This window comes from Poecile atricapillus, chromosome W (genome assembly GCF_030490865.1).
Source record: "Poecile atricapillus isolate bPoeAtr1 chromosome W, bPoeAtr1.hap1, whole genome shotgun sequence".
Taxonomy (NCBI): domain Eukaryota; kingdom Metazoa; phylum Chordata; class Aves; order Passeriformes; family Paridae; genus Poecile; species Poecile atricapillus.
In genome coordinates this window covers 49,770,568-49,795,119 of record NC_081288.1, presented here as the reverse complement: position 1 = coordinate 49,795,119, position 24,552 = coordinate 49,770,568, and the positions used below count along the sequence as shown (strand labels likewise).

The window sequence follows — 24,552 nt, the reverse complement described above, 5'->3', positions numbered from 1 at the left end:
CCAACATTTTAGTCAGCTTTCCTAAGAAAAGAAGGGGAAGAAAGGGAGCTTTAGTTAGCATATTACTATTAAAGCAGAGCTGACTGCTGCAGTAGATTAAGGAAGAGACTGCAGAGTTTTCAGAGTTGCAATTTTCCTATGGCTGCATTTGAAATTTGCCTTCAAATCCATAGAGCAATTTAGCTTTTTTTTGCTGTTGTTGTTTTTGTTTTTTGCTCCCATTATCATTGTCATTGATAATTACAAAATGATAACAAATACAATAGAGAGAAAGAAGAAGACTACTCTGGAAGTAGTCTAAGAAGTAGGATACTCTGGAAGTAGTCTGGTTCATAGGAGGCTGGGAAAAAGATGAAGTATTAATGAAGTAGAAAATAGTTAAAAAGGAGGGCTGTAATGATGTAATTTTGTGTAAGGGCAAACAGTAGATGATTGCTGAGTGAAGGAATGAAATGTGAAGGGTACAAGCGAGGTTGAATTTCTTGGAAGGTAGAAAAGGAAGTAATATTTAATTGGACTTCAACAGCCTGAAAGGCAGCAAGGTGAATTGGACGTGATATATTTGTAAGTGTTGTGACATTGGTCTGTACTATTGTGAACTTGTCAAACTAAAAGTCTGGAAGTCCTGGGTACACAGTTCATCCTAGCTTGAGTAAAGAAATCCTTTTACATTCCTGTAGAATAAATGGAATTGGGATGGTGGTGAGCATGTGCTATATATTTTAGGTATTGATGGTTTAAATTGTGCAAGCAAGTATTTTAGGAGAAAGCATTATTTAATATTTTGGAATACATTGTGTAACACATGAATATTCAGTATAGCACTTAGTTTGCTAAAAATGGGCATGCACTTATCATGAATACCTTCAGAGCATTTATGAAATAAATTATGTAAGACTTTAACATCCCATTTTATATTAATTGCTAAGGTAAGATTAATCTAAGAGACTATAATTGATAGTAACAATTTAACTTAATCCTTTTATTAGCTGATACATAAAAACATAGCTGATTACTTCTAATTTAACGATGTTTGGTGCTTTACTATAGTGAGACTAACTCTAAATGGTTGAGGTTTTTTATGTGGCATAGCTATTGGGCACTCTGCATTTAATTAAAAGTGATAATTCTGACTCTATTTGTAGCCCCTTTATATTCCATTTAAATGTTGGAATATTTAGGAATAGATGATTTTCATCATCTGTTTCTGCGTCCTATGAAATCATTCCACCATTATGTCAAAATGTGTTTTAGCTGTCTTTAGAGGACTTCAGGCAATAATCCACTTTCTCTCGTGATATATTCAGCTGTATGTTTTTAAGTTTAGCTGACATTCATGCTAGAGACAAAACAAAAAAAAAGTTATAAATGTAAACAGCACAAAGTAAAATTTCATACAAAAAAATAAGAATGAATGACAAGATTCTGCCATCAAAAATTATTCCTGACAGCCATCTCATGGAATCAGACTTGTTCTCACATGCTTAATGACAAAACTGCAAACTCTTTGACCTGTAAAGTCTAGTAGTATATGAATACTGAAAGGCGTTCTTTATGGAATCTAGGTCTGGACTAGAAGAAATGTGTATAGATGAAGACACCAGCACTGAATTTGATGTACTTTAGTGACTCACAAAGCATTATGGCTATTTGGAGCACAGTGTGAAATTGTCATCAACATGGATAACAAACAATAGCTACGTAAGGGTGAGGCAGATGGGGTTGTTTTCCACTTATCTAAACTGTAATGTTAAAAATAACATCAGCTATTTTAGGATCAGGAATAGGCCATCTGCCCAAATTGTGTGCCCTTCCAGCTTTATCTAACTCCCATATTATTATTTTCATCTGAATGTTGTTGCATTATTTCTGCTTTGTTTCCTTGAGAGAGGCTTTGTCTCATTACCTGATCAGCTTCACAACTAGGTTTTTCTCTAAAAATGCCAGGTCTTTCTTTAATAATCATATTTGTCTATTCAAATATTTTGCCTCCGATATTATATTTCATTGATAGTTTTTTTAATAAGTCAGACAACATCTGTCCTTACTGGAAGTGCTGGAAATTATGTGTCTGGCAGCAATAGTTGCAGGAAATAATCAAAGAACCCACAGGGAGTATGGAAGGGAACAGAGCATTTGCATCAAGGCAAAGAAAAGGGCTTTGGGAAAAAGGGTCTAAAAATAATTGAAGCTGGGAGACAGAAAAATAAGCAAATGAGAGACGTTTGTAAAATGCATTTTTTAGCTGATAGAGGAATTTAATTTGTAGTTTTCAGCTTTGTCCAAAGGAAGGAAGGAAGGAATGACTTAGTAAAAGATTTGGTTGCTTTGAAGGTACTTCAGTGTATCTGCAGCTTTATATCTCTCTGAGAATATTGCAGTTGAGTAAGTAAATGTACAACACATTTATTTAAAGTTTTTCTTGATCAAAGTCTTTTAAACATGATGTCCAATTGGCTTAACTTTCTATCTTTTTTGGTCACCCCAGCTGTAAAAATGAAATACTACTTAGTGTAACCAGAAAAATAACATAACCATAGTCAGTCTCACACCATAGGGTCCGTTTTCATTATTCATTACTAGCTTTACTGCATGCCTATGCTATTTACAAAGGTTACTTACACATTTTGTCTCAGAATACTGAAGTGCAGCTAATCACAGACAGAATATAGTCTGGTTCTTCATTTTCACACTGCCCTATAAGGAAAATGTTGAAGAGGAATCAACTCCTTTAGAATTTTTATTGAAGGAGAAGTGAATAGCTCAAGTCTCAGTTTCAAAGCACAGTTCTGACTAGATAGGTTATGATTGTGTATTTTAACGTTCCAATCATGCAAGGCTTGTCAAATTTCAGTATTGTATTTATCCATATAAATGAGTAATTGCAATTCTCTTGTATAATATCCAACTTCTGTAGTTGTCATATGCGGAAATGAACTTTGGTGGGGTTTTTTCTTTAATTTTCACAAACTTTGTCATCTAGCTTAATTTTTATTCTCTGTCATGATTTCATGTTTACTGAATGCTTAGATTATTTTTCTCTTGCTTTGATAATCCTTCTCTTTTTTTGTTGGAGTTTAGCATTTTCCCTGAGTATCTATGTAGTCTTTTCCTGAAAAAATTGGTTCCAATTGTTTCCAATGGTATTAAAGGAAAAGCTATTCAAATTATACATTTGGTATATCAATCAAGTGACCTACCAAAACACCACGTTTGGAAGGTCAATCTGTATTCCAGAAAGATGTGGGTTGTTTTTTTTTTTTTCCTATCTAGCAGGCAATACCAGGAATTTTTTACTCTGGATATATTTCTAGTCATATGGTTTTTGACTTCTGTAAAAGCTGCATGCAATTTTTAATTTTTAATTTTTAATTTTCCAATATGTTTTTTAATCTTTAGCATGAGGTGAATTTTCTGTCTCTTTTTGGCTCTTTTGGGTTTTGTTCAGTGGCTGTCTCCTCTATTCCATTTAGCTATGTCCTTCAAAATGTCTTCTGAAGTTTTAATAATGAACTTTTCATACTTTCTGTATACTTTCTTCCATGTAAAATTTCTTACCTTGTCAGTGCTACACATCCTTTCTACTCAGTTCAATAATAAGAATTATTTTCTTATATCTGACAGAGTGTTGCTTTTCAATTTTTTTTCTCACAGCTCTTCTAGAATTGTCTGATATGTGAACTTATTTTCTGTACTATATAGCAACCTTTTTCAAAAATGTCTCTTCTGGCTTCAGATAAAAAATAATATCTTATAAGATTATTGTTGATCATTGTGTTTTACTGGCCAGTACAAGATTATGGGAAGAATCTCAATTTCTATTTTAAGTTATCTTGAGGTCACTACTTCAGGCTACACAAGCAGAATGAGTTTTAATAGAGAATTTTGGAAATGGAAATTTCCTTATAGGATATAAATCAACATATTTTTCTCCAATTTCTTATCTAGGTTTTATGGGTACTTTTTGGAGTTATGATTTCACAGCATTTTAGCTAAACTAGAAACTGAAATGTTCCTATATAAGATGGCATTTGACTGTGCTAGCTGATGAAATAGTGCAATTTATTTTTTTAAATGGCAGCAAATTTTTTAACAAAAATTAAATGCTTAATCTTTTTATGAATAAAACATTATCTTTCAGTCTAGTAGCTGATGGAAAAAAGTAATATAAATTAATTAAAAAGTTTTTTTTCAGTACTGTATTTTGGTTATTTCCTAGTGAGATATTTCAAATACTTATGTTTGCCTTCTCTCTTTCATTAGTGGTACATTTCAGAATGAGGTTTGCTATCAAATGCCAAAGAAAAGTTAATCTATTTCTACTCTTTTCTGATTTGAACAATCAGTAAATAGTGCTTTTAATGCTTTAATACATTAAAGCATTTCAATGCATTCCTGAGAGAAAACTATGAAATAAATGGAATCACAGATGTGTAACAATACTTTCCTGTTTCTGAGGAAATTAAATATAATTCCTTATCAGTTTCTACCTCTATTAAAGAGAGTAAATATCCCAATTAATGAAATACATGAAAATTTTAGCCCTATGCCTTGTGTAGAGAAAAACAACCTTCATGTAGATGAGATTATGAAATTTAGCACAACTAAGTAATTTCTAAGATTTTTAAGAGATTCTACTTTGCTGAAAAAATTGCTGTTACTTTTTTGTTTTTGGCATGTTTGTGCAAAAATGCAAGTTAATATATATTATGCTATTAAAGCTACAAGGTGGATTTATTACTTCCTAAGGACTTCAGGCTTATGTAGGATATCTGTAGGAGGAATAGCTGTCCACTTTTATATACAGCTACACAAGAATTCCACTGCTCATGTGCTGATTCTGTGGGGATTTTGATGTGAAAAATGTCTTTGGTCATGGAAAATGGCTAATATCATGGAGATGTTTCTGTGTAGAGGTTCAAGATGTTATGTTTATATGGATGGTGGTTCACAGTTCTATCATAGAAAGCATTGCCATGTATTCTAGAAGAGACTATTTTTGTCTAGTAATAAAACGATGTAATACAGATATAATGAAATAAAGATCTGCTGGCTCACATGTTGCTAAGAGAACAGAAGTATTTCACACAGATATATAAAAGTGTATAAAATAAAATAAAATCAAAGAACTATTCATTAACCAATATGCATGCTGAAATCTAATTAAAGTGGGCTTAAGTGGCCTCATCTTCAGCATCCTTTTTGCCTTTATAATGTTCTTAAAGTAAATAAAATTTGATATTAAAACTACCACTAAACATACATTTCTGTTAGAAACATTATACAAGCTAAAATCAGCAAAAAATATCCTTTGTGCTCAGATTAGCATTTTAATAGGAGAATATGCAGAGAGATACTTTATCAGACTTCGGAATGTGTTTGTTTATTGTCAGACAAGAACACCCAGAATGGTGGCGTGTTTTCTTTAGAAACAAACAAGACAAAAAGTATTTTGATTTTAATCAAAAATGTATTTTCTCATAAAAAAAAATTCACATACTCACTGTGTCTACTCTACAGAATTTGTCCATTTCATTACACCATATGTCAATCCTAGTATATCTGTTCACTGCAAAAACTCGTGGCTATTTTGTGTAATACAGCACAGGAGGAGGTATTGCTCAGTTCCACTACTTTTATATCATAATTTAAAAAAAAAAATACAGAAAATGTTCTTGGCTACTTCCACTGTATTCCAGACTTAAAAGTCTCATGAAAGTTCTAGAATATGAAGTTAATTTTATTTGGTTGGTAAAATACCCTTAGAAGCCAGTTAATTAAAATTCTTCTCTTATACTGAGTCATATATATTCCATTTGTTGGCAGCAACAAAGTCTAGGCATCTAATTCCTAAGAGAAATATTCTTTTCTTGTTGCCTTTTTATTCAGCACAAATACAGTCATGTGCTTTTTATTTCAGAAGTTAGGTGATATACTGACATATTTACGGCATATTTGTTGGTACACCTATTACAGTTGCTTTTACTTCCATTGCTGTGCTTTTTTCTTTGCCCATGTCCCAAAGAGTGATTAGAGGAGGATAAAGCTCATTGAGCGAAAAGGATTGTTTCCTCAGGTAATTCCTTAGATAGCTGTGTCCAATGCCATAGTTCATATCTTGAGAGATGCAGCTGTAGAGATATATCACAGAGATGATTCCCAAAAGAGCGCCAAGGCAGGCAAGGAATCCTATTATGTTGTTCTTTTCATAGCCTTTCACTTCCAAGTCCAGTCCTTTTGTGGTTACATTGACACATTGTTTCCTATTCTGAGAATAGATAGTGGGAATGTCTATACAAATTTTGTATTCAGTTGATGGATTAAGATGTGTAAGATTATATTCCTTTATATCAGATGGTATTCGAGCACTCTGTGCAGCCCAGGAGTCTTCAGCTTTCAGAAAGGCTGTCCATCTAACACTGGACTTCAGAATTTTAGAACTTGCTTTCCATGAAACTAAAACAGAATTAGATTTTATGTCTTTTATTTTAATATTTAAAGAGTCATTGTGTTCCTGAGGGAAAGAGCCGTCCACTTTAATCATGACTGACTTTAGGTCTGCCCCAACTAAATTTGTTGCTATACATGTGTATAAGCCACTTTCTCTTTGTGTTACATCACTTATGTCTAACGTTCCTTCGGAATGAATGTAGTACTTATCAGAGATAGTGTTAGGCAAAAGTTTGTGTCCTGATGGTGTTATCCAGTAGATTTCAGGTTCTGGTTCTGCTGTTGCTCTGCAGTGCAAAGAAATATGGCTGCCAGCTTTTAAATCCAGTGTAGATGGAAAACTTTCAGGAGCTATCAGGGGAAGACAGATTTCCATCATTTCCCGAAAGTGTATCTGTCTCACATTCTGACCTTGGAATTCAGGAGGGTCTACACAAAACAGGGACTCCGGCTCCATGAAACGAATGTTTGTTTTATTCATGTTAATCCAGCGGATGACACAATCACACCTAATGGGATTGCTGTGTATGCTGACTTCTTTGAGGTTAGGCAGGGATTCCACCGTACTGCGGTAAAGGGCACTCAGCGCATTGCTGTTGAGCATGAGCGATTCCAGCTTGGGAAGTCTGTAGAATGCATTGGGGTGAATGTATGATAATCTGGGGTTATTGGTTGCTTCTATTTTTCTTAAGTCTGGCAAATTATCAACAGCAAGACTATCTATAGAAATCAGTTCTGGCATGTTATTAATTCCTAACTCTTTTAGGTGCAGCATATTGCTAAAATCTCCTCGTCGTATTCTGTTAATGGGATTCTTATTTAGATCCAGAAATTTAAGATTTGTAGCCTTTTGAAGAGCGATGTGGGGCACTCTAACAAATCTGTTGTCATAAAAGGAAATGCTTTCTAAGTTGTCAAGGCCAGCCAAAGCATTATCTGGTATTTCAGTGAGATTTATACCTGCTAAAACTAGGCTGCGCAGATTGCTAAGAGGCTTGAAGTTCATGTCTTCAATTCTGATTATTGGGTTTTCTCCAATCATGAGAATTTCAAGATTAGGAGTAGCTTCAAACCACTTTCTGTTGATCACTTGCAGACCATTTGAATTGAGATGAAGTCTGAGAAGATTATTGAGGCCTATGAAAGCTCCTGGTGCAATCACAGAAAGCAGATTATGATTAATATAAAGCTCTTGCAAATTGTTGAGTCCAGAGAGACATTCTTCAGGGAGTTCAGTAAGTTTGTTTTCTTCAAGGTACACTGAAAGCAACTGTGGTATCTTTCTAAGAGTAATACTTGTCACTGAGGATAAATTGTTCTGAGATAAATCTAGACCAGTTAAATTCACTGGGAAGTCTACTGAATGCTCAATTTTTGCAATATTATTAGTTTGTAGAAGTAGAACTTGTGTGTCAGCAGGCAGTGTGGCTGGAAAGTTAAAAAGGCCTAAATCATTACAGTCCACTGTTGGAGCTTCCAGGTAGACAGACCTGGGGGTGAACCATGGTCTGATTTCACATATACATGATTCCGGGCAGTCTGCTTTTCTTCCTACAGCTTGTAGTAGAGCAGTAGTAACTAGACCAAGCAGTAAATTAATTTTGAGTTGCAGGTCCTTCATCTTAGCTCAAATGTTCAGAAAAGTAACAGACCCTTTAGTATTCCACAATTATGGTCCTGGAATTCAGTATGACCTGGTCAATTAATAAAGCACAATCTTGCATTTATCAAACGATGACCGTGAAGGACTTCCTTCCTGAGGATAAGTGATAAATTTGTAACCAACTTGTCCAGTAGTGAGAACCATTTTGTGGAAATGAAGGTCACTTTGTCCTTGGTGACATAAAATTGATGAGCTTTGTGAAGATGAAGTATGTATAGATGGTCATAGGAGATTAAACAATTCATTTATTTAGTAGTATTAACTTCAAATCCCATGATTGATTAGTGTTTGCAGGAATGACAGAGTGACCTAAAATACAAGAAGAGGAAATAATTAGTATAAGGAACTATAAAGTTATAAATTAATTTAGCCATCTTTTGCTCTCTACTGTTAATTATTGCAAGTAAGAAAAGAAAATGACTGTGGTGTCTGGAGTATTATAGTGGTATCCAGATAGCATAAATTAAGTTAATATAGTAATATGTCTTTAGACTTTTAGCTTGTCATACATCCAGTGGAACATTGTTCTACGGAAAGATGAAGATCCACAGAGTATAAAGCAAAATACATCAGTGAGATTTTTTCCTACATATTTTATCCTCCTTTAAAATATTTTCTTTTCTCTTCCATTTATCACTAGAAGCAGACTAATTTCTGTTGGCTTTGAAAATGTAAACACTGAGAAAAATCCTACAGAGCATGAATATTTAACTTTTATACATAAAGTTTTTAACTATAAAAAATGTAATTTATGTATAATCAAAGGGAAATAGAATGGTTGGATTAATAGACATTCCTAATGACATTCTTAGGCAAGTCTGTGAGATATTTATACAGAAATATATGAAATTGAAAATCCACAGGTTTTATATGTAATACTTTTTGTAGCTGCTGTTTAGAAAGAAAACTTTTTTCTTTTAAGTTTTATTTAGAAAGAAATAAGTACCTTATAATAAATAGCTTGTCATCTTGGCAAATTCAGGCTAATCACTGGCTTTCTTATTCTGGCTTCAATAACCTCAATTGCAAGGAATACTAGCAAAAAAGTGTCTTCACAGTGATAAGGAAAAAAAATTACACTAGCAATTGCTTCTTTGCTCAGTAGCTCTGCAAAAATCTGAAATCTGTAGACTGCCTTCAAGTCTCGAATTAACGACTGAAACATTGTGGCATCAATGCCACTTATGGCATCAAATGTGTGCTTACCAGATGTTTGGTATGTACTCTCTTTTTGTGGAGTAAGATAAATCTGAGTGTACATTTTGTTCCAGTGTATGTAATACAAAAGTTTCTGTGTTTTCTTGTATAAAGTAGCACACATTCACTGCTTAATTTACTTCAGAATAGACTTTACACTTCACCCAGACTTTGTTTCTGAAGACTGTTGTGCAATATACATTTATGCCCCTTCTCCCCTTGCCTTTAGTGTTAAAATTCACATTGACAGTTTAGAAACCATAAGATCAATGCTTAATTGACCTTGATAAATAACTTTGAAGAGGTTGCTGGTATAGATAGACAGAATTACAAAAGTTAAGTGTCAAGCATTTGGATTTTAGGTGTCCTTTCCAGGCCCAGGAGGATTTGGCATAGTGACCATCTATGCATTCCATAACAGTTCAGAGGAAAGGTGCTGGACTGTGTAAAGTGATATGAGCATTGGGCCAATTTGAAGTACATTTGGCAAGTCTTTGAGGCTATTCTTTATGTTACGTGCATTTAAGGACATTTAATATTTTATTTTAACATGTAAGTTTATTAATAGAGTGAACAGACAATGTGTGAGATAAACATACAGAAAACATTCTGCTGTTTTGAGGATCAATAGTATGTTTTTATGCACATGGCCCAGTTTATACTAAAATACTAAGACATACTGACAGAAACAGTAAGAATATAATCTGTTCCTATGATCTGGGAAATGAGATGAGCTTGAGGCTTGCAGAAAAATAAAGATTTGTGTTGAAAAGTTAATGCCTGCAAGTTGCACTTAATTTTGCCACAAGGAGGCAAGGTGATACCCCTATGTAGGAATTCTGTCACATTTACCAAAAATCAGTAGAAATCATTCTATGCCAAATGCACAGATGCAATTTCCTGTATAAAGTGAAAGAGGATGGCCATGTGGGGGAGAATTTTTTTGTCATGTTCTTGGTATATATTGTTGAAGCACATTTCGTACTGACTATTGTATTCTCGATTGGATTGTATATTAAAAATGTGTTTTTAGCATGACAAATACAAAATATATGCTTCAAATAATTGAAAGATCATTGAAAATCTTACCTGAATTGTAAATTAATTGAGATTCAATAGACTGCTACTTCAGATATCTTATCACAGCCTTTTGATCCCACTATGATGCTCAGGGACTTCTGCTCAGTAGAGGTACTTGTGAAAGCATTCTGGGGAAGCATAACAATATAGCTGACCTGGTTTTCTGTCCCTCCTTGGAAATTTGCTATTGGCCGCTGTGAAACATAAAATATGGAACAAGATGGAGTTTTCATGTGTGTCCCAGACACCTGAGAGGCTGTACCATTTAAAGTACATAAACTACATTTTCATGTACTTTTGAGCCAACATACTCCTGTATTTGAATTTATACTCCTGGTTTTATATTCTAGTTTTTATGGGATTCTCAAACCAAAAGTAAGGGCACCAGTGGATATTTCCATGCCATATATATCAGATAGGCTTTCTGCAAAAGGCAGCAGTAAAAAGAGCTGACATCCAGGTTGAAATTCTGCTTCGTTATGATTTAATCTGATGTCCTTTCTCTTTCTGGTGAATGCTTTAGCTAATAAGTCACCAGCTCAAGCTCATATGGTGTTCTAGCATAAATCTTTCTTATTTCTTCTGTTAAAGTCTTCTGTCTTGTGTAAAATATTCACTGAGGTTGAGTGGCCTGAATAACAGATTGTAGAATAGTTTTGACACTTCCAGCCTGCAGCCATCATTCCAAAACACAGTTTCAACTGAGAAATATCTTTTGTTTAAATAATGGCATATCTATGTATTGTTTTATGTAAAAATTATTTGTTTTTAACTGTCATGCAAGGTGTGGAATAAAATAATGTTTCTGGAGTAGAATGGAAATCCATGGTGGCATATGAGATCATACAATTACAGATAGCATATTCTAAGTCATATGACAGTAGTACTCTTCACACAACAGAGTACATAAAAAAGCGATACATTACAACAGCAAAAATTGTATATAATTCTTTGAGTGGCAAAAATCACTTGTTGGTCTTTTGTTTTTAACAGTATTCTAGTGTGACTCCAATATACATCTTGACAAGAATATAAGAGAACATGGATTGCTGATGTAAGTTGTCCAGTCCTACTTGAAGTGATCAAAGCTCCAAATCAAGTTAAGCAGTACAACTGCTTAACTGGTTGCATTGATTATGTGAGTGTGTCTGTGTGTCTGTAGCTAATTTCCAACCTTGAGATGTCTTCAAGTCATTTTGATGTGAAAAGTGAGCTGTCACTCACTGTAATAAAATAAACCTCATGTAAATTGCACTCAGCAGCATAAACTGTATCTGAAGTTCAGTTTCCTTGAAGAATGTGGTGTCACAGAGATAAGCGTTTGTATTGGAAAAAAAAGTGTTTAACTTTGTGTTACTTTTAACTTCTGGAATGCATTGATTCCTTTTCTTCATTAATGTACTAGTAATAGTAAATACTGAATCAAAATTGAACATGAATGCTCTTAATAGCAGTGATTTTCAGGGTTTTTTTAAGGTGTTCTGGTGCTTTAAAGATGAGTACTTTGTACCATCTAGAGTTTGATGTGAAAATTTTGTATTTTAATGTACAGTTTTAAAGGTACCAATATAAGAACACAGAGAACCTGAAAGTTATTTGTTCTGATTCTTTGAGTAGTATTTAAAGTAACTGAGGTTTAAATACAAAGGTTTCTGTGCCAACAAACCATTTTCTTTCTTGTTTTAAAAAACAAATTCTTCCAATAATAGGAGTATGTCAGCATTAACTCTTTGTTAGTGGATTTTGGTGACATCTCAAGATTATTAATGTGATGTTCTAAGTGATTCTTAGAACTTGTACTATTCCTAGAACTTTCTCACAGTAGAGAAGCTTGTATAGGTAAGGCTCCACAGCAGATTATCACCAGTAAGCTGAGGTGTGGGATAGATGTTTCCACACAAGCAGCAGGAAGAAGTGTGCATCATAGTTTTGGAGTCTTTGATGTAAATCTTTACCCAGATGCGTTTATAAATCTTTGTGTGCACTCTGATTGTACTTGAATTTCCTCATGCAGATATAACAGTATGGCTTGTTTCCTAATGTCTGCCAATAAAAAGCCTAAATATTTTATATCTATAAATTAGTATTCCTTATTAGTGCTTCAGTTTTTTTTATTGTTTTCATATACTAGAACTTAAGGACTAAAACTGTTTAAATCTTTGTGGATAGATTATTTGCTTTTTTTCCTGAAGGTCCATCCCTATTGCTACCCATACTTGGTGTCTTACTGAACGTGGTGTGTGTCTCTTGCTTTTAAGGTATTAATCTCTTGCTTTTAGAAGAATGTACCCTGATGTGTATGACTTTTTGCAGCCTAATTATTTATTGTGTAAACAATGATTGTTATGTCTAAATTAGTTTTCTTAGATTTACTGCTATTGACAGCTGGAGACTTGATTTACAAGAGGGTATCACCATTTTTTGAGCTGGAAAAGACATTCAGTGAATGAATAAACTGAGCAACATTTCTCATCACTGGAGCAACAGACAGTTAAGAACCAAGTCAGAGTGGGCAGAAAGGAAAAGAAACACGTCAGGTTTTGGCAATCGTTCTTTTCAATTTCAGCAGTTAGAGACACAGTGATAAAAACTAAAAATGCAGCAGTTACAGTGCAATGTGCCCTGCTGGCAATAAGGCAAACAGTGCACTTCACAAGGACCAATTTAGAGGTGGCAAGCATTTTGAAAACACAGCTGTTCATACAAAGCTACCTTTCAAACACATCAACTGGAAGAGCACTTCTCAATTCTTGTCATTATAATCACTTTGAGAAGTTCTATGGACAGAAGTCTGGAAATGTCACTAACCAAAAATTAGGCATCAGACATTCCATAACTTACTTGATTTTGGTTACGGCACAGAAGGATTTTTTGGGTTTTCTAAATGTTGGTTATGGAAATACACAGACTGAAATTCAAACATCTAATAGATTTCTGATAATTTTATAAGGCATTTTTTCCTGGTCTGTTTCATGGTCAAAACTAACAAAAAATTGCTTCCTTGGGGAATTTTTTATTACTCTACAATTTATAAAAAGATGCAACATCTTAGGTATTTTACATATTTCATTAAAGTACAAAAAGTTAATATAATAGACATAATAGATTTTCATAACAGAACTGTTCTTGAAACAATATTTATAGAAGTAAGCTATAGCAGCTGATCTGAGAGGATTCCTGAAAATTATATAGGCACTGTAAAATTGGAAACCATTTCTGCTAGCCTATGCAGTCTTGCTTTCATTCTAGTCTCTGGAGCAAAGTGTTTCATTCTGTTTCTCTTTACAAACACAAATTAACAATCCACTGTCTTATGCTCTTAATATTTTATATTCCTATATAGGAATATAAAATATTAAGATGTAGCTAAGATACAGCCTTGCGCTGAAAGAAAAATGATTTTCTAGAAATTTTGTGTTTCTGAGGTGTTCAGCTTGGGCAGCTGAGAGTGTTAAATGTCTTAGGTTGAAAATCTCAAAAGTGAATGCCTGAAGTATTTGGACATTTGTGAAACATTTGGGTAGGGCTCTCTGCTGGGACATTGACTAGTTTTGGAAATGGACTTTACTTTTTTTCTAATGATTACTTTTAGAACTTCAGGCTGGCCCTGAATAGCATTACATGCAAGATGTAAAAGAAATGGCAAAGCTGATATTTAACCCTAGTAGGAATTGGAACTATCTGAATAATTATTTCAGCATATGTATTTATATTTGTTTTGTGAACTTGTTACACCTCCTTTTAATTTTTCTCCTTAAGTGGAATAAATTTGCTGAAGGAAAAGCCACAGTCTTGGAATGTTTAATATGCCTGTAAAACAGGACACGTTCTCATACCTTAGACCATTTCAAGAATGACAAGGTTTTATAAATCATGACTTCTTTTTATATCAATGGACACTGTATGATTTGTAGATTAAAGTAACCTACAAATGCAGAGTCAGAAAAACATTATGATCAGCTACATTTACATGAGACTTAACCTTTCTCACTAATTGAGTCTGGTTTACTATTCTACTGTTCTTGTTTACCATCTCTTAATAGAGTTTAGCAGGTATCAGAAGAATTATCACCACATTAAAATCTTAGTATAGTTCTTATTCCTGTATCAATAAAAATTACATTCCAGTGTTTTGAAAAAAATTGCAATATATTAAATCTTACAGCTTAGAAAACACAGTATTCAAAGTAGATGTGATGAAATCAAAAAGTTAAATGGAATCCAAAGGAATATGTATGTATATAATTTTATTGTATATGCTATTCTAGAATAACTTTTCAAGGATATCAATGAACATTTAGTAAAACATTTTTTAAAAAATGGAGGATGGAAAAATATTATGATGTTTACTAGCCTATTTTAAATGGAATTACCATCACTGACCATGACAACTTTGGGAGTACCTGTATTTGCAGTAAGATGTTTGTCAATCAGAATAAAAAAGCTTAATGGAAATATCATTTTTGTTACCATTGTTAAAATGGTGTCAGCAGCATCATTGTGCATTGGAACTAAAGCTGTGGATCAGGACATCGCCTTTTGTGTTCACTTGCTGCTAAACAAAACCATAATCTTTACTCCATGGAGTTTAAAAATTAAAGGCAAGGAAAAGGACAACTGATGATTCAGACAGATAAGAGAAAAATGTCACTGTGGCAATCTCTGAATTTCCTTGGATTTATTTTTCTCCTTTAGCTGTAGTCTAGTAGTTTACTATCATGATCCTGCATTACTATTCTAGTCTTTAATTTTAGATTTTCTTTCTACTGTTCTGTCTTTCATGTGCTTTTAACTTTTAATCATACACTACTGTGGCGGCGTGCCTCAGGGGAGACGAAGTTACATTGTCCCACCCCAAACCCCTTGTGAAGGGCAGCCCAGGAGTTCTGATTGGGTTTGAATCCCTGGGGGTTTCTCTCTTGTTCTGTTTCTAGTGGTCCCTGACCCTGAACTCCACCCTCAAAGGTGGAGACCCTCAAGAATTCTGTCTCTCAAAAACCCCTGCTGTGCCTCTGTTGGGGGCTCTCTGCTCTGGACCTGAGTTTGTTCCCATGCTGAATAAATGGTTTCATGAGCAGAAGCCCATCTCGTTGGTGTTCCATGCTGGTCCCCAGAACCCTGCAGCTTCTCTGGACATGATCCTGAGGTTGCTGACTGCAACACACTATCTAGCCATTGATTACATCTCTCCTTTTCACAAATGTCACAGCAAAAGTTGACAAAAAGTTATTTTGATACCACAAATTAATCATTTCAGTAATTACAGTTACCACCTATTTTTTTACTTCTCTTAATATAAAGTGCACAATTTTTTTAATTTTTTTTTTTTAGTGAACAGAGATTTTAGAAAATTGTATTTATATAACAAGAGAATGAATTTCAGTGGAAGCCACACATTTCTTTACCATTTGAATTTTAACTTGTCATTTATGTTCTAATTTTAATACAGCTTTCCAAATCCTCTTGCAATATATTCAATGTGTGTCCATTAAACTATGTATAATTTTATGTACTTGGATGAGGAAAAATAAACTTTAAAAAGAATCTGAATTTTTTTTAAATTTTATTTCTTCTTCCTGAATCAGATAGTGCATGTATAATTCTGATGTTTTTATATAGAGATGTAACACATCACTAGTATACATATATACTTCTAGTTGTCAGAGAATACAGACTAAAATGTTACCAATAACTCTTCAAAACACTTAGATCCTTGGTATCCTTGCTGTAGTTCTTAGCCTTAGACAGATTTCACTGTGAGACTTATTTATCGTTGCCATTATCAAGCAACAAAAAGGATGGCTGTAACATAGGAAAGTAATATGTTAGTTTAATTTAGATTTATTTGTACACGTTCAGCTTCTTTTTGACAGTTGTCATGTTAGCAGTGGAGAAGCACATATTGGCAGTTACCTAGGCACATAGTTGGCAAGAGAGCAGTCACGTTCTGGATGTGGGTGCATGTACCCAGCTACCAGATGCTTCTAGCAGATGGCCAGAACTAAAGATTTCGGGCCAGTTTTGGCTTGATTTTCTAGAAAGCTACCATATAGATTCTGCAAGTCTGTAGTAGATTTGACTAGTAAAAAAGCCTAGCCAAAATCCAGCAAAGCTACTGGCAAAATCTGCATATGTTTTTCCTCTGGGGCTCCTAAAATGTAAATACTAAATATGCCTAAACCATAGAAATAGGTGTGTTCAGATATCTGTAATAAAGACAGAAACAGGCAGTGGCATACTTACCACATGATATTTTCCTTGGAAATTGGTTGGTTTTTTTTGTTTTGTTTTCTATCATGAGGGAAAAGGTCACTGTAATAAAACTAGTATAATAATAATCATTGTAATTTTAGGAGCTACAATTTCTATTCTATAATTTGTCAATAACAGAAATTTAGGCTTTGAAGACCTGAATTACTTTAAATTGTCAGTCTTTAATGGCAGCCTCTGAATATTTAGTGAATTCACCTTTTAGTTTATTCTTTTATTTATGGTTTGTTTGGGACATGGTCACATCAAGGTAAATGCTCATAATAATTTAAAGAAAAATTATGTCTTTTATTGAATATCAACTGTAATAATCCAAAGCTATAAATGGGTTTAATGAATGCATTTATATCAGCAACATTCTGCTACAATCACAGCCAGTAATTGGTGTATACTTAGAACATATTACATGAAATTTAGTTTGAGATACATGAAGGCAAAACATTTATTGCTTATCATTACAGTAACCAGAAACTCAAAAAATGGTTTATTTTTGAGGTACCGGTAGAGATATTTTTGAGATATTTATTATGTCATGAATATTCTTGTCAAATTAGGCTGACTTGCCTTTTTACAGTTCTGACTATATTGGGTGATTACTTTAATTCAGAGACACCTGAGGAACCAGGTTCACAATGTATTGTTCAACAAAAATGGATAATTTTTTTGTAATTTTTTTGCTTGAGGCAGTATAGAGAAATTGATTGATAAAAAATAATAAGATGCAAGAACTGACAATGCACAAACCAGAATATTATTGTAAAGATCAGAAAATAAAAGTTCTCTTTTCTGCTGTGTTTTATAAGTTGGGGTAATTTAGGGCATACTCACGAATTACAAACTCATAGAGATACTGTCATATACTGTTTTGATTGCAGAAACTATTTGGGTTTGTATTTAGTTTTAATTACAGTTTTTGCTTAACTGAGCATGTCATTAATGCTACTACATGGTAAGGGTTTTTTTATGTGATTCTCAAAACTAATGTTATATTTAGACCTAAAATTATGGGGTTTTTTGGCTTTTATAGCCTATTCATTTGCTCTAAACCACATCATGTGTTTACCATGGATCACTTTTTATTTCCCCAGGAATATATACATTAAAATGATGATATAATCTCCTCAAAATTTACTTTTTAAAATAAGACCAGAAGAAAGATGATAAATACAATACAGATAAACAGCAATACTTATAGTTAAGTATCATATTCCTTCTACAGTGTGTGTCACTACAGCAAAATAATCTTATAGTCCCTGGAATATTAACTGAATCCTCTTTCAAGTGCTTTTGACTTCCTTTCAAAACTGAAAGTTATTTTAAACGTTTTCAGCATGTGTAGATACAATACTCACCAATCCCACTCCATTATTTCCCAATGTATGACTCTTCTAGTGTTTTACTGTTATTTCAAAATATTCTTTTAAATTTTGTCTGAAGTGAAAGATTGACCCAGTTCCTTAATGTTAAATGATTTGGTTCATTAGCATTGAACAGGATTACTTCAATTATGAAACTTACACAATATAGCCACATCTTGATTTTGTATTTCTTTCTTAGCTTTCCAGAATCTATCATCTTTGTATCACCTTTCTGAATTTTGGATGCCAAATCTGACATCAGCACAAAATCTGACATTCTCATCTTCCAAAGAATTTTGACCAGTATTTATTGTTCAAGAATTCATGCCAATCAACCAGATTGCAATCACTGTAATTGAAAGTTTGCATTAGATTTTCCTTGACATCCATAATTTCTCTTGTATTTTGTTGTGGCTCCTACTTATGATTCCAAGATTTTGGATAGACATGTCTGCAGTAAGTGCTTATATAGAGACATGAAGGAACACTACCTCATACGTTATGATCAGAATGATGGAGATGCACAGATGTATTTGTGCAGTGAAATGCCTCTTGCTATGGAAAAGTTGCACTTCAGACTAAAGAAAAGGCAAGTTAGAATTAAGATACTGAAAAGATGCTATTAGTGGTGATTATGGAACAGCTTTTTTGTATCACACGTATTAAAGTGGGACAGATAAACCATTTGAAACTGTCCTTCCAGTTTGTCCTTCCAAAGATGGATTTGGCATAATTTTGTATGATGTTATGCCAAAGCAACTGCATTTTTATTCTAAGACATTTTTTTAAAGCCTGACTTCAGCCTTCATGCTTTCAGGTAATGGCATGGTTGTCTTTTTCAGCCGTAAAACAACTTGAATAAGTAAAGACAGATCTTGCAATAGTGTGATATTTCAACAGTGTAAAATGACAAGTTGTGCTTTCAGGGTCTAGTAGTAAGCTGGAAGTCATCAGAGTGATTATCAGAAGTCAGGACAAAGACAGAGTATGCTTCCTTACTCATAGGGGGACCACTGGCACCAGAATGCTTGTGAAAGAAAAATTATGAACTCAGCAGATGCCAAGAATCATGTTAGCTTATTGGCTACAGGTAAGAACCCTCATGAAATGCAGTGTATGGTGGTGGTCATTATGGTTCAATACAACAAATTGGAATTAGGGCAGTATCAGTTGGTATGAGGAAAATTATAATACATTTTCTGAAAGAAACTAGGGAAATGAAGGTTGCTTCCTCTGTAAAACAGTTTTAGATTTGTTGACAATAGAGAAAGAGTTGTTAGTTCTTTGTACAGATATTTAATAAGTGTCAAATCATTTACAGCTATATAAGGAGTAGTTATATTTATTGAATAAATGTGGAGTTGTTTATCTCCTTGTATGTTTATCTCCTTGCATCATAATTCTAGAAAAGTATGTCAACTATGAGAGGCCATATGAAGATTAATTGCTGTTGATCTTTGTTGAATTAATAAATGGTTCTCCCCAGTTCACTAGGAGTGTGTTTGGAAACTAACTGGAACTAATTGAAAATACATACTGCTATATATGGAAAATAATTAAGGGTATATATAGAGAAAACACCGTGGGCAAACATAATGGAAGAATACTTAGTGTCCTAGGTAAATTGTTTAGAAGAATAGAAAGTACATGGAAAATCTCTAGATATATGCTGAAGGTGATGACTTAGGTTTCTTTTTGATCCTATATTCAATCTGCTGTATTTAAAACTATATATGTTGCTATAGAGAAGAAAATAGTAATTAAGAAGATATGTTGCTGAGAAGAAAAATATGCATATACCATGGAAGAGTTTAAAACAGTGGACACTGATATTTGGAAGGGTGTATTGACTTCTTAACTCACCCTTCCTTAGCTAGTATATTAAAACTAGGCAGACAACATCCCAATAGCATTTGATTGACCATCTGAAAAATGACATTAAGGTGCTGCGGTGTTTCCCTAAAATTATTAATAGATCTTCTATGTTGCAGCAGTGCATAACAGGTAGTGCAGATACTTTGAAGATAATTCATTTGATGGAGTTCGCTGATGAAGTCTGTAAACCAATACCAATAAAAGGAAATTGAGGGTTAATATGGTTAATCATGATTTAAACAGGTAAATGAGGATAATTCAGCTTTGGTGTGTGGCTTTGTTCTTCCAGTTCTTATACATGTGAACTAAATATATAGTTTAAGTTCTCTTGTAGTGTAATTATTCTTCCTTCAGGCAATAGTTGTCACCTTGTTTGATATTATAATGATGGAAGTTATAAACCACCTGTCTGTCTCCTTGCAAATGACTTTGTGTCCTCTGTTAATGAGCTAGGAAATGTCACCTTAAGTTGCTTTAACATTTCTAATACAAAGAAAATAAAACATGGAAAGGATTTGAAGATCAAAATTCATAGTGGTCCTTAGGTTTGTTTAAGTATGCTTCAAACTGTCTTTATCATTGGTATCCTGTTGTATGTGGGAAATGAAAATTTTTAAAGTAAATCCAGATTTGGAAAATGGAGTATGGAACACTGAGTTTTCTAATTCCTATGTTTTCAAACCTTGACCAATCAGGTTGACTTTCCTCTACTGGTTGTAGAAAATGATCCTGATGTATTTCCGAAATTTCAGTTCTGAATGTCTAGTGCCATCCAGTAATTTTCAGTTGGTTAAAGGTTGAGATTATTCTGTGATTAAATGAATAGGCAAAGCATCACATCTGAATGGCTGAGAACTTGAAAAGTCCTGAAAACATTCCCTTGAAGGTGACACAATGCTTTTTTTCTGTCTCTTGGTATTCATGAGCAATAATGTGAGCAACATCCAGAGAAGATGAAATAGCATTTGAAAGTTATAGAAGTAATGAGTAGAAAGTTGAGTAGTTATGAGGTGGAATAGCTTTGTTTGGCAGTCCTTCAGGAGCAGGCTTTTAGGACTTGCATTTCAAGCAGTACGGAAAATACCCTAAAGGCCATAAAAATGTTTGGCTTGAAAATTGGGTTTTAGTTTCATTATAATTCCCAGGTTGCTGTTAAAAATTAGAATTGAATGTAAATTTATAAGATACAAATAATTTTTCTGTTTAGTTGCCTTTTTTCTGTAAATACTTATTTTTCAAGGGTCAACTTTAAAAACATTTTAAACATTTTTTGGTAGTTAATAGAAGCCTATCTTAGAACAAAATACTGAAGATTTATAGAGATGTGTTCTCTCCAAAGTCAGGATGTCTCAATCCTTTTTAATGTCCTTGTACTTTATAGTCATCTGGACACAGAAAGCCATTATTCACTATCCTAAGGTTTTAATGAAAGATGGAATTTCCACCGCAGGTGGAGACATAGTTACAAACCCCTATAATTCGCTAGAAAGAAATAAAAATGGAAGGCTACAATTACACCTTGACAAAGGTAAGGCAAGGCTTGGTATTCCTTTGAACATTGTCTTGTAGTGATCTGCACCAGTCCAAAAATTTTGAGCAGGTTATGTTCTTAGTAGCTTGATCTATTACCAAACCCTTTTTGTCAAGGGAACTCATGCTTTGAAGTCAATTGTTTTGTTGAGATTTAGCAAAACATCTGAATGTTTTTCCATAAGGATTAGAAATGCTTTTTCTTATCATGACTGTCCAGAACGATGACCTAATAAATAAGATAGTACCAAGGATGTTTTGGTTAAAATTAATGCTCAATGTTTGTGAATCAAAAGACTAACTATTAGCTATGCTTCTCAATTAAGCATTCATAGTTGATTTTTTCTTAGGCTGAATAATCTCATTTTAATACTGTGTGGCTATCAAACTAATAACTTAGAAATAGTAAAGAAGTCTTGATAAGCTTAATTTTTTTTTTTTTCTTTCTTGTCTTTCTGGTCTTCCAAGCTATTATCAGGGTTTTAATTCTTTCAGGAATTGCAATTAGACATCCCTAGGTCAGAAAAGTAAGAATTCTCTTCTGTTAAAGCTGAAATGCTCCTATTAATGTCCTCAAATACTTCTCTATATATGAACTCAATTTCTAGAACTGTTGAGGAGAGGGAGGCAAAATTTCTTCCCATTGAATTTGTAATAGAATGTAAAAGAAACTTGCAAAAAACTATTTTTGATGAATGGGAAGGTTTGTTTTGATTTATTTTGTTTTACTCTATAAATAAAGTAGTAGATTATATACAAATGTGATCCTTGAAATCCAATGGAAAGATAAATCAGCACATTCTAGTGAAAAAAAATCTTTCTGGTTCATTTGCTTAATTGTGAAATAGCATATTTTTCAAGCTGTTATTAAGGTTTGAAATGATTAGCCTTCATTAGTTTGGTAATTAGTTTAGGCAAATTGTTTTGGAACAGGCTCATTCCTATCTTACTGCGATTGAGTCTGTAATACTTTCGTTATGAAAGTCGCTCTCGATGAATTTTTCACCATAGTTTTAATTGCTTTCTCTTTTAAAAATAATAATATCTAAGCAGCATGAAATAGAATTTGTTTCACTGGAAGAAAAATCCTTAGCTCCAGAGGCTACCCATCATAGTTTGATACTTTAATGTTTACAAGTGTTAGGCTTCCATTCTGTGTGTTATAGAAAGAATTTTCCAGGGTTACAAAACTATACCAGACAAATACAGGTAATTCTTCTGGTCTGTCAGGCAGCAAACTTCTGAAGCAACACTTGCTATAATAGTCTTTAGCTTCCTTCTTTTATTTTAATATTCAAAATGATTAGCATCAGATTTTGTTGACTTCTATCTGGTGTGACAATATTCATGGGGGCAATGACACTTGCTGCAAAGCTGCATCTATTTCCTCATAAAGTAGACATTGTCAGTAGAGTTAAAAATAAAATTTCAGTGTCTGGCTTCAGGAAAGGAGGATACAGATAGAGCATTCTGTAGTATGGGCATACGTCAGAATCCAGCTGAGGTTAATTGTGGTCTCATTTAATTTTGTGCCTGGAAAATATTCGGAATGCTTATTGACTGGAAATCAACTTAAAGTAGCTCCATGCATGTCTCCCAGCCCTTCACATCCTAATTTGTGGAATGCTGCTATGTACCATTCATTATATTCATAGTTTTCCTGCAAGCCAGGTTCAGAGTTTTAAAGAAATATATTTTGTAAAAGAAATTGTCAAAGTATTCAGAATGACTATGATTTTCTTTAATTTTATTTTTATTTTTTTTTTTTTAATTTGGTCATCTCTGTTGCACCTTATGTTTATAAAATAGATGTGGAATGATAAGGAATTAGTTAACTCCTTCCTTGATGGCTAGCATTCTGAGTACAATTTAAAATGACAAGATAATATTATTACATTTAATTGTTGATTTATGCTCAAAGGAATAGGTACAGACAAGTTTTGTCTGATAGAGGCAGATGGGATGATGAGGGCAAAGAGAAGAGTTGGAGATATTTCCTACTTTCCATTCTCTGGTCACCATCTTTGGAAGTAAAATCAAATTGATGTTGATTTAATTCTAATTCTGCTCTACACAGTGATCTCTAGCAGCTCTCATTAAAAAAAATAAAAAAATAAAAAAATTAAACATTCATTGCTTTGTCCTTTGAGGGCTTTTTTTCCACTCAGACTAAGGCTCTCTTCCTAATGGCTGTTTGGGGACCCATGTGGTAAGAATTAGACTTCTCAATCCTTTAGGCCTAAAAGAGGTGAAGGAAACCAGCATTTACAATGCCGTCAACCTGTTATGAGAGCTCAGTGTTTCTCAAACATAATCTGAAAGGTCTCAAATTCTAGGCCAAGCTCCACGTCTCTTTGGGTTATCGATGTTTCTGACTTTCTGCGGTGTGCTGTCATATTTACTGGATTTCATTTACCACTTCTTGATTACAGTAGTTACCTGTAATTTTTTTCAACACTTTTTCCTTTTCCCATCTAACCAGTCTGAAAAAACATAATAATTCACATTTGTTATTTGATATTCTGAGTTTACTGTTACCTCTGTGTAATACTTTGTGTTGGAGGTACCTTCAAAGTAGATGACTCACTTTTCATAAACTGTTGCTTATGAACTTTGTTGAATCCAAGCCAGAATATGCTTTACAGCTGAACAATTTCAAGTAATAGACTCAGAATTCATTTTGCACAGCTTTTTGTGTGAACACAGATTTATTCCTGCAAACAAATTTGAAAAGCAGGGAAAAAAAAACCAAATATGATTCAGAATGTCTGGATTCTGAATGCAATGTAACTTTTATAAAAATCCTTAGCAATTTTTTTTGATGTTTATATTTCTATGTTACAGACATAAGTTCTAAATATACCAGGAATACTTCTAGAACTACTTGTAAACTATATATTGGATTCTTAAATGCAAGGAATTTGAACAGAATGATCCAGTGCACAGTGTTTTCTTTCTGCTGGGAGATGCTTTTTATGCCACTTAGGAAAGTCCATTAATTCCTGAGGGCTCGATTGTGTCTGGTTAGGCATAGATTGTAGAATTGTGTGGTGATGAGCTTTATTTTCTAAGATAACCACATGGACATAGAGTGCCTCTGGGGCTTAGGCTTGTACCTACAAAAGACAG

At 33.6% G+C, this 24,552-nt stretch overlaps 2 protein-coding genes across 2 annotated transcripts in view; one reads left to right on the top strand and one right to left on the bottom strand.

Moving 5' to 3' along the window:
* The window catches only part of LOC131592279 (mitochondrial inner membrane protease subunit 2-like), a 404,870-nt gene that overhangs the window by 155,729 nt on the left and 224,589 nt on the right, over positions 1-24,552 (top strand). The window lies entirely within an intron of this gene.
* On the bottom strand, positions 5,885-8,071 carry LOC131592278 (leucine-rich repeat neuronal protein 3-like). The gene has a single exon (XM_058863684.1). It carries the CDS (start codon positions 8,069-8,071, stop codon positions 5,945-5,947), a length of 2,127 nt encoding a protein of 708 aa, XP_058719667.1. The 3' UTR covers positions 5,885-5,944.

What these genes read in the sequence shown, in the direction of transcription:
- LOC131592278 (XM_058863684.1), bottom strand. Translation starts at nt 8,071, where the DNA reads ATGAAGGACCTGCAACTCAAAATTAATTTACTGCTTGGTCTAGTTACT.